Genomic DNA, 11,720 nt, shown 5'->3' on the forward strand with positions numbered 1-11,720 from the left:
GTGGTGTGATTATAAGTAATTTTCCTTTTCTTTTTTATTCTTTTCTATTTTTCCTACACTAAACATAAAGCATTACAACTGAATTAAAAATCAAATGCTATTATAAGACAGTAAAACTTTTCTATTCCTGAAGAGATTCTTTGCAAACAGATTATCTTGTTATGTCATCAGGGGTCACGGTGTTAGATACTGTCAATGACCAAGGCTTGAATTTTGTTTAAAGCATAATTATATCATAAATGCATTTGTATGACTTTATCACTCATTGAAAATGACATTTTCATGCATATTGTCTGTCCAGGTGAAGAAATGAATGAAAGTTTATAAATTAGTGTTACTAAAGCCAGAGGTAAGAACTCACAAAGCTGAAAGAAGAATTTTGATGTAAATACTAAATGTTCTCTTTTGCTGTCGTGAATTTGCAGCTCTTCAGTGGGTAGTGCACTTCCACGAAGACGCTGCTGTGCATATATTACCATTGGAATGATATGTATTTTCATTGGAGTGGGATTAACTGTGAGTACTAATTTGCTGTTAGAATTCTCTCTTAATTTTATCAACATAAACCAGTGATGAGGTCTGGGACAACCTTTAGTGACCTCTGAGAATGCTGCCTCCGCAGGCCCAGGAACTTCTGAGGGACTATGGGCAATCAGAGGCCCATCCATTGACCTGGTGTTTTGTTTTGTTTTGTTTTGGTTTGGTTTTTTGTTTTTTCCATGGACCAGATTTTAATGACGTTCTCCCATCCAGGTAAAAGGATGTCTTTGGACCCCTCTGAAAGTACTTAACATTGGGAGATTTACCATCCATTAACAAAAGCTCATTTGTTTTTATTCAGTGACAGAACCAACTTTGCATGGCCATGGAATATCTTATATTCAAAACAATAATCATTCTGCTATGGAAGTCTGAAAAATCATTCTTCTCTTAATCCATATCAAGCAGAGATTTATTACCAATATGAGGATGGATTCTTTTTAGAGGACACTGAAACAGTTGGCATGGGGATTATGCCAGGAGAAGAGGAAGGAACTGATCTGTTTTGTGATCATTTGCTTTTCATGCTCCTGTGTTCTGCAGTTAGTATACTGTCCCATATTACTAGCAATGTTCTACAGTGTCACAGGACAGTAAAGAGTCACATAGATTAAATACCTCGTGGAGGTAACATATTTAGTGTGGTTTTTTTGGTTTATTTCATAAAATTTATAGTTAATGTAAGTCGTAGTATGGTTTGTTAATTACATTCAACAGATACACCTTGTGTTTTATAGAAAATTTGTGGCTTCAGTTTGGGGATGTACTTTATATGAATCACACATAAGTTGATGCAGGGTGAACAGATAGTTTCTTGAAGTTTCTAATCTTTTGTTTTATATTGCTTTTTATTTTAGGTTGGCACCCAAGACTTTGCGAGACGATTTCATGCAACCTATGTTTCTTGGGCAATTGCTTATCTTTTAGGTTTGATCTGCCTTATCCGAGCTTGTTATTGGGGAGCCATAAGAGTCAGTTATCCAGAACATAGTTTTGCATAAGCTTGCTTATGATTCAGTGATGCAGGTGAGAGCGTCTAGCAGTTCTTGATAAGCTATTCTGGACATCTTTCAATCGTTTATCCTAATGGATTCCATTCTGGTTTATGTTTAATAGTTTCAAGACTTTGGGAGCCTTTTATGAGTAAATGCTCATTGCACTGCATTTTATGCAAATAGTTTGTTTTGCTGCTAGGTTTTCAAATTCAAAATAACAAAGCTGTGTTTTTATGTTCTTTTAAATCAATTAAAGATATTTTTGGATGTCACCAAACATAACATAATATCACTCTTTCTTATGTTCAAATGTGTTATTCCATTAATTGCTGATCTGTAAGTATTTCCAAGAAGTGTTTATAAATGTTTCTACAATCATTTCACATTTATACTTACATCTTAATTAAACAGCATCAAAATTGCTTGCTTTAAAATGAAAGCAATATGCATTTGCTTGAACTGCTTACAGTAATTTTAACCTAAGATTATAGTGACCTTATTCAGGAAAAGAATTGAGTGTACTTTCAAAAACTCAACATTGTTGTCAGAGAAACATTTCTAGATAACCGTATGCTTGTTTTTTGTTGTTTGTAGAAAGATACAATATTTTGGTAGTAATTTAAAATACAAGAATGAAAATATTTATTTGTTCACAGTTGAAAATGTTGGATAAATGTCTTTTCTCAAAGATCACAGGATTTTTGCCTTTCTTTTTTTCTTTTTATTTACCAATTTAAAAAATTCTGCATTTATGTAATTTAATGTTAATCCACTGTATGTATTCCTTTATAGAGACTTGAGGAAGTATTTCACATGACATATTTTATAATACTGAACCATTTAATCAAAAATATTTACATTGGGTTATGTTTCTTTTCATTAGATCATGGGGAATTTTTCTTGTTGGGATAATTATGTACCACTTATATGTGAAAGGAGCCTATGACATTTTGCACTAGCTAAAATGTTAAGATTAGAGGTACTCTTATCACTCTTCTCAAATATAACTGACTAGACAATTACCCAATTAATTTAAGAAAACAGATCACAGATAAAGAGAAACATAGTTTCTAAGAATTCACTAGGACTTTCGGAATCAGCTCTTGCACTGCCCATCTTTGCAGTTTTGAAAAAGAAATTGCTTAATTGAGAAGTAATATTCTGAAGTCTTTCATGTTATAGAATTAGCTAATGAGATGATCTGAGTAAATTAATTGGTGATACCAGGGATAAGACTAATATTTTAAATTATTTATGTTCCTGATTAGTATAAAAGTGTACTCACCAGAGAGTTTGGAGCAAAATACATGTAAACTTCAAAGAGTAAATGATAAATGTATAAATGCAGTAGCTCAGGATTATATGTACCTTTGAAACTACACTAATAAAGATTATTGTTCAAAAATTACTTTGTTCTAGTCCATTTTAAAAATTAAGATATCATTTCCAAAATTGCCTTGAGATCCCACTCTAAAGTTTTCATGTTTAAGAAGATATAGTATTTTATATATTTGTTTTTTCTACTGTTTTCATGAATTAAAAAAACCATATTTTAAATTCATTTGTAATGTGCTTGATGTTCAATATGAAATACTCTAATTTTTTCTTTTCTTAATGATTAACTAGTTGCAACAACATCATATATTGAATAGTCAATACCTTCTTTCCCCTTAGATTTGAAATCCCACATTAAATTATATAATACACCATCCAATTCCTTCTGGAATATAACTCCATGAGAGAAGAAACCTTGCAAATGTTATTCACTGCTTTATTCCCATTTAGAACAGTTCCTATTATATATGTGCTCAGTGTACATGAACGAATGAATATGCATGAATGAATAAATGACTGAATTTTATTTTAAACATGTGTGTGTTTATGTTTTGTGCCAGAATATATAGGTAAATATTATAATTTCAGGTTTAGGAAAAGCTTTCTAAGTAGAACCTAAAAGCAGAAATCATATAGTAAAGGACGGATAAAGTGGGTGACTGAAACCAAATGAACACCTCAGAAACTACTATGTGAAAAATAGATAAATAAAAACCAAAGAAGACAAAAGACAAACTGGTGAAGATATTTTCAAAACAGTGTTAATCTATGTAATAAGGGAAGGAAATAAAGGCATGAAAAGCAATTCATGAAGGAAGAAGTATAAATAATCAAACATGAACTTTTTTCAATTTACTAATAATCAAAGAATGTAAACTAAATAAAGTATTTTTTATCTACCACATTAACAAAGAATGAAAAAGAGCAATAATATCCTTTTAATTATGGAGATATGAGAAAACATACATATGTGTGCATGTACACAGTCACACACACACACACACACACACCTTCTATTTTCTTTGGAGTAGAAGATAATATATGCACAATGAGGTTTATCACATTTTAGTTTATTGTATGTATTAAAACAAAAAAATAAAACCATAATGGGGGATGGGTAAAATAATTTGGTATACTCATACTATGTAATAATATGCAGACACTCAGAATATGATGAAAATTTTTATCTACTAAATTGGAAATGGTTAACAAAATATCATATGACAAAATCAAATTATAAATTAATATGTGCAGTATGATTCACTTTGGATAAAAATAAATTTTGTGTATGCATTAAAAACTAAGGAAATAAAACAACAAAAGTTTCAGAGTAATTCTCTTTATGCAGAGATAAATTTTAAAAATTGTTTTGTACTAGATTTGTAATTGGAAAGTTTGTTTTGCTCTTGATAAATAGGTAAGAATGATATGTGATGATCCCATCATTATTTGCTATCTTTTCATTTAGATTTGGAAGTTTTAAAGTAAATTTTCTAAAATTCAGACTAATGAATTTCACTAATAAAAAAATCTTGAGGTTCTGTTGTTGTTGTTGTTGGTGGTGGTTTTGTTGTTGTTATTTTGTTGAACTGGGGATTGAACCCAGGGTCACACTACCACTGAGATACAATCCTAGCACTTTTTATTTACTTTGAGATGGGGTCTTCTTACATTGCCCAGGTTGGCCTTGAACTTGGGATCCTCCTACCTCAAACTCCCAAGTCACTGGAATTATAGGCTTGCTCCACCATACCCAGCTGATTAAACCTTTACAGTTACCAAATACATAGTTAAGCTTACTCCTATATAAGGACATAAAATTTTAATTAAATTCAAATTTATGAGACTTTATATTCAAAGTTGCTTTTAAAAATAGAGCATGTCTTCCAATGCCTAGTAACATAAAAAGTGCTGGGGAAAATGTTATTTGAAATAATACACCATAGCCACTAACCATAAAAAAGGAACAATTAGTCCTCTCCTGTCCAATGTAGAGAAAATTTCTTTAGTTCTTTTAGAAAAGAGAAAAAATGACACCAAAATCAGGTATTCTTGATCAAGGCATTTGTGAATATACATATGTCATTTTAGAAAAAAAAAAAAGTAAAGGAACCTACTAAGGACATGGGCCAGGTACAATGCTACTAGTTTCATAAAATGTACTGTTTAAATATTCACAGTATCCAAGGAAGTAAGTATCCTTGTTCTCTTTTATAAGAGGATATGAAGGTGTTTTTTTCATAGATCTGAAAAGCTAGATTTAAGTAGGACAAGAATCTGTCTTTAAAACCAATCACTCCCAGATAATTATATTTTCTGGATCATATCCTGAAAAAACACTGTCATTATATACCATGTTGAAAGAATATGCATATGTTTACCTTTACTTTCTCTGACACTCATATTTTCTCATATAGGAAAAACTGCTTGCATTTGAGTAAAGAATGCCATTTATTTGCTTAGTTTTATTTAGTTTTGATATGGCTCTTCTGTCTATAATCATGTCCATGTTCATGATCTGCATATATTGCCAAAAAGTCTAAATTTCCATTTACTCATTGTATGTTCTGGTGTACACATACACATGTGTGTAATAAGAAATAAAGAAAAAAGCCCTAGTGTTTATTGAGCCATGTTACATATGTTAACATTTAATCTCCATCATAATTATTATTCTAAAGAGGTTAAATCATTAAATAAAGATCACTTAGCTTATATGTGATGGAGTCAGCTGGAAACAAACTGCTACTTCCAAAATCTATCTGCTTTCCACTATAAGAGATTTTATTGTGCTTCACTTTATAGTAACTTACTTTTGAGTTTTGTGCCCCCTGCTGTTCATTGTCTGTAGCTCACCTGTGAAAAGAAAACTAATAGAAAAATTTATCCTAAGTATTCATTTCAAAATAAAGAATACTCAAAGTATTTTTAGGAACTTGATATTATATACATTAATTTAAAATATGTTAATTTATATAAATGTTATATACCAATTTTCTTCTTAAAATTAACAAAATCATAGACAATAGTAGTATTATGTATTAAACATGAGGAAATTGACATGCAACGAACATCAAATAATATAATTTCTTTTTATCTTGTGATGGCAAATTAATTAACATGACTGTAAAATGCACAACATACTAGTAAAAAGATAAAGGCCTTTAATTTTTAATTCATTATACATACAAATTTAAACACTATGCTCTCTTTATTTTGCTTTATGTGCATGTGTTTAACTTAGGGTAGAATGTTACATAAAAAGCAGGAAAATAAAGAACCCATATTTTTTGGAACTTCCCTGCAAAATATGGTATCAGATCTAGGAAAGGAGTATTTTGTAATTTAGTAGATGAAAATCTTCGATCTCCCATAGTCCTTTCAGTTTTGTAATAGTCATTTAAGGTAACTTAGTAAATAAGAAATTATCATACACATTTCTCCAATTTTTTTAATACCCTGAGTGGATTATGTGTCAATAACAGCTGAATATAGAACTTTAAAACTTTTTTCTGAAAAAAAACTTTGCCTTTTCTGATATTTCCACATCAAATTCAACTTTGGCTTGAGTTATTAGACATTTCAATAATTATGGACAAAATATGTTAAGATTTTTATTAATTATTAAGCCTTTGTCTAGAATTTTAGAGATGTATGGAGAATTCCTTAGCTTATATAATGCTATTTTTTCCTGGTCTCTTCCTTCATGCTTGCCTTCTTCCTTCATAGCTTCCTCTTTCCTTACCATCTTCCATCCACAGATCTCTTTTTATACCCTCATTATCAATGCACTTCAATTCCTGATTTTCATTCTTATCATGTGTCACTGATTTAAATGGAAATGGCCTACTGCTATAGTCTAGACTCAATTCTTTGACAGTTAAAACCTAAAAGTCTTGCTGCTGTCCACAGTAGGTGTCTTTCTCCTATATCCATTCCCTGATGTCTTCTCAGGAACATCACAATATCTTTTAATTGAGACCTATATCCATCTGGGTGCCCCAAGTTAATAGCTGACATTACCATTTTCACTTCTCATTCTCATACTGTTTTTTTTTTTTTTTTTTTTTTTTTTTTTTTTTTTGTACCAGGGATTGATCTCAGGGGCACTTAACCATTGAGCCACATCCCCAGCCTTATTTGTATTCCTTTTAGAGACAGGATCTCACGGAGTTGCTTAGCACCTCACTGTTGGTGAGGCTGACTTTGAACTCACAATCCTCCTGCCTCAGACTCCCAAGACACTAGGATTACAGGTGTGCACCAATACACCTAGCCTCATTTTCATACTCTTTACACTCTAGCAGTTCTCCCTTATGCTTTCAGCTAGGTGCACTATTCTTTCTTCATGAAAACTGTCTACCTCCCTTATGGCACTCATATGCATTGCCTGGATTACTGTTAAACTTCTGAACTAGTTTCCCTGCCTCTCTTCTTGCCTTCCCTGCTTCCTACCCTCTTCCAAATCCATTTTCCGCTGTTACTTAAGTAATTCTTTTCCAGATGGACATGTCATGGCTTGGATATGAAGTGACCCTCCAAAACTCATGTACTGAAAGCTTGGTCCCCAATGCAACAATGTTCAAATGTGGCGCTCTTAGGGACTGATTGGATCATGAGGGCTCTGACCTCATCAGCAGAGGGATTAATTATCTGATGATATTATTGGGAGGTGATAGAAACTGTAGGAAATAGGATGGAGTTGGTATGAAGTGGGTCACTTGGGGCATGCCCTGGAAGCATATTTCTTGTGCCCAGTCCCTTCCTTGCTCTCTCATGTTTCCAGCTGCCATGGTGAGCAGCTTCCTTCTTTTATGCCTTTCTGCTATGATGTTCTGCCTCACATCAAGACCAAAGCAATGCAGACAATTGGTCAGAAACTGGGTGCCAAAATAAATCTTTCCTCCTTTGTTTTTCTCAATTATTTGTCAATGAGACAAAAACTGACTAATACATATATTATTACACCCAAACTAGAATCCTTTAGTGTTTTTCCATATCCTTATAAAAGATATAAAAAAGGCTTCATCCTTTTTTTAGCTTAATATTAAGCTACTACCAAGCAATCTCTTGTATATTAATGTTTCTGTAGGATAGAATCGCTGGTGTATTCTTGTACTGACTGCTGTTTCATTCCTATACGCCTTTGGGCTTGTCTTTCTGCCTTCAAAAGAATATCCTTTCCTAAAAGTGGGTAAATTTTTTATTCTTGAACATCCTGCTTAGACATTATCTCTTATACAAACCGTCCTGTGATCCCTCTTCTCCCACCATTCAATAGAATTATGTATTTCTTTGTGATACTTTGGTTTTCTGTAAAAACTTTCACTACATATACTACCCTCTGTTTTAATTATTAGTTTGTAGGCACTATTTTTTTTTTTTGTGGTCTGGGGACTGAACCCAGGGTCTTGTGGTAGGCACTATTATTAGACTATCATTGTCTTCTTAATTGTGCATCAATCATAATAGTTTTATTTCAGTTCCTCTTTGTATCCTCAATTCCTAGCACATAATAAGTGTAGGCCTTCAAAATTTTTTTTGCTTAACTAAGCTGAACTGAATCATACCAGCTCTTTATTATAGCATTTAACACACTGTTATTCAATAATACCTATCCCTTTATTTATGGGGGATATAATCCCAGATCCCCAGTGGGTTTCCTGAAACTGCAAAAATCATTGGATCCTATGTATACTGTTTTTTTTCTTATACATACATATTTATGATAAAGTTTAATTTATAAATTAGGCATAGTAAGAGATTACTACTAATAGTACTAATAATTAGAACTAGTTTTATTGTTATAGTTTATAGGAATAAACTATAACAAAACTTCAAAATCATTACTCTTATGCTTTGGAACCATTATTATGCAAAATAAAGGTTATTTGAAAACAAGTCCTGTGATACTGAGAGCATCTGGTAAGTGAGACAGAAAGTGATTAATGGGCATGTAGGGTGTACAGCATGGATACACTGGACAAAGGAATGATTCGTGTCTGAGATAGAACAGAGCACTGCTCAAAACAACATGAATTTGAAACTTACGAATTATTTCTGGAATTTTTCTTTAAATCTTTAGATCACTGTTGACCATGAGTAAACTGAAATTGTGGAAAGAAAAACTGTGAATAATTCTAATTACTGTAATAATTAAAAGTGTATGTGTGTGTTTGTGTGTACAGTCTCCATAAATTGTTTTGAAAATCTTTGGAAATAAATGAGAGGCAAACTTGGTAGGAGGTTGGTAAGAAGATAACTTGGTAAATAGAGGGCTACCTCTTCAGTTTTTCCTGAACCCCTAGGTTAAGACAAAGTGACTTAATCATAACATTGGGATTATCCATTTGGAGCTGTTGGTTTGTATATTTGGACCCTCACTAGACAGTGTGTACCAGAAGAGTGAAGAGGTAACTAAATGGTGTGTGTGTACGAGTATGTTTGTGTGAGCATGTGCTCATGCTACTAGTTCTATGTACTTTGTAGTCCTAGGTACTTTCTATGAAAATTTGTGAATAAAATACTACTTACAAGTACTGACACCTGTTAACTGTGAATTATTATCCTTCTAACTGGGAGTCCTATTTTGACTCTTCCTTTTCTTGCATTCTTCTCCAAGTCTTTTTTGTGGGGGTGGAGGGCAGAGATGGTGAAGAGGCAAAGCAGATATCCACTTAGAACAAGAAAAGCAATGAAGCCAATTTTTAAAAGAATGACAAATGCCACAAACATAAAAAATTCAGAAAAGTATTTGAAATTAATTGCCTGAAACACCACTGTTTTTTAGCTTTAAAATTGCTGATTGCTTTATCATTTGATAATTATCTCTAATGAGAAAGGATAATTTAGTATTCTACCGAAATTATTTTAAGCTTAGAAAATTTGATTTTCACAATTTGTTCACATTATTTGTCAGTAATAATGTCAATTTTTAATGTTGGTAAATTTGGGAAAATCTGTCATAAATTTGTGTGAACTCTGATTTCAAGGCACTTCAAGTCTTCTTGGGCAGTAACTAACCCTGAGTACTCTTTAAATTGCTAAGGGTCATTAACCTGTTTGTCAAGTTCTTGTTGTAAAGAATTTGTTGTATTATTTCATTATCCTTAAAGATGCCAATATTTCTAGTTTCAATTATGGGGTTCATTTTCCTTTGTCAAGTATAAAAATTGAGTCTATTATTTCTATTTAAAAATTTATCTTTTCCCTTCAATAAATTACTGATTTTACCTGAATTTTTTACAATAATATTGTTAAAATAATTTCTATTAACTTCACATAATAATACAAAATAATTTTATTGTAAAACGTAAAATGTGATGCATTGTTAAACATATTCCTGAAGAAGAAAAACATCTATTTTGACTAGATTGATGAGAACTGAATCCTGAGCTTACAATTTTCTATAGCTGGGGGCTGGATGAATGCATTGACTCCACTGTCCACTGACTTCAGGTACCTTACTCTGCAGGATAAGTTCTTATTAGGACCCATCACCTGATCCTGCTCTGTAGGCTCTGATGCCAGGTGAGTGGTCTCAATAGATAGCAGGAGTCTTTCTCGGAGCCACTTCTACACCAAGATATCTAGCAATAACCTGACCACACGTGGAAGTGCTTTGGAATGCCACAGTTTTAAGTACTAAACCCTATCATATCAGTGTCCCACTTGGGACCCTTCAATGCATCCCAATATTTTTTTTTAAGTAAAATTCAACTTGCTTAGTAGTGTCTATAAAACACTGCATGATTTTGGCTTTTCCCATTTCTCCAAACTCACCTTCAACATTTCCTTTTTGCTTTCTCAAGCCCAGTCATACTGGTTTTACATTAGTTTCAAGAAGATGCCATATTTCCTTTTTTTTTTTCTCACCCAGGCCATGAATGCCTACCATTCCTTTCAACTTAGGCTTTGTGCTTATTCTAAACCTGCCTTCAAGACTAGAGATCCCTTTTCAGAGACCTTCTTCAGTCACCCATTTCAATCAACCTTTCTTTGCCTTTACATATCCTCCAGGTTTCTAGTCTTCTTTAGAAGTTGACTTTTGACAACTGAATGATTTTTTTCTGGGATGTGTAACTTTTTCTTAATCACCATTCTTTTCCTAATGTTCCAATGCATCTATAATATGCCTATGACAGGTGTGTGTCTATATATGCTATATATGTGTATTGATATATATATATATATATATATATATATATATATATATATATATATGTTTAGAGCTTTATGGATAGCTCAAACATCCTATGTATAAGTCCCAAATTGAACTCATATCCTTGCCCAAACCTGTTATGCCTTTGGTGTTCCCTATTTTATGCCATCACCACTGATTAGCTTGTTTGCCCAAGACAGAAACCCAAGTCACCCTACCTTCTCATTTGCCTCTGCCATCCAATCTGTCACTGAACTGTATTGATTTTCCCTCACTAACATCTCCCAGATTTATCCCTTCTTCCCTACTTGGCTCAGGCATCTCATTTCTTCCTGGAGTGATCATAAATGTCCTCCAGGAAGTCTTCGAGTGGCCTGCTTAATTTTGTAGTATCTTTCACCCTATCGGAACGATTTTTCAAATACTCAATTTTGATCATGCCAATACTTTAAAATTCTTCAAATATGGGACTTCACTTATAAGACGAATTACAAATTAGGGCTGGAAGTCGGATTCACGCTCACATCTCTGCTCAGCACAGTTCACCCAACTCCACTCCACACCAGACAAGCTTTGTTTCTTGTTGCACTTGCTATGCTTTCCTTTTTCTCCCAGCCAACTGCAACCCAAGGGCCGGGGCAGGCGTTCCCTGCCCTGTGCCCGTGCGCCTCCGCTGCTCCGTGGGTGCC

The 11,720-nt window shown here is 33.0% G+C and overlaps 1 protein-coding gene across 1 annotated transcript in view; it reads left to right on the top strand.

Annotated features, from left to right (window-relative positions):
- Positions 1–4,051, top strand: part of Pip4p2 (phosphatidylinositol-4,5-bisphosphate 4-phosphatase 2) — a 49,137-nt gene extending 45,086 nt beyond the window's left edge. Inside the window, exons 6-7 of the mRNA XM_047544142.1 lie at positions 426–516; positions 1,398–4,051. Of these exons, the coding sequence (XP_047400098.1) occupies positions 426–516; positions 1,398–1,541 (235 nt within the window). The 3' untranslated portion in view covers positions 1,542–4,051. The remainder of the gene's footprint in view (positions 1–425; positions 517–1,397) is intronic.
- The last annotated feature ends 7,669 nt before the right edge of the window (positions 4,052–11,720 follow it).

The sequence above is a fragment of the Sciurus carolinensis genome, chromosome 1 (genome assembly GCF_902686445.1).
Source record: "Sciurus carolinensis chromosome 1, mSciCar1.2, whole genome shotgun sequence".
NCBI classification, from domain to species: Eukaryota; Metazoa; Chordata; class Mammalia; order Rodentia; family Sciuridae; genus Sciurus; species Sciurus carolinensis.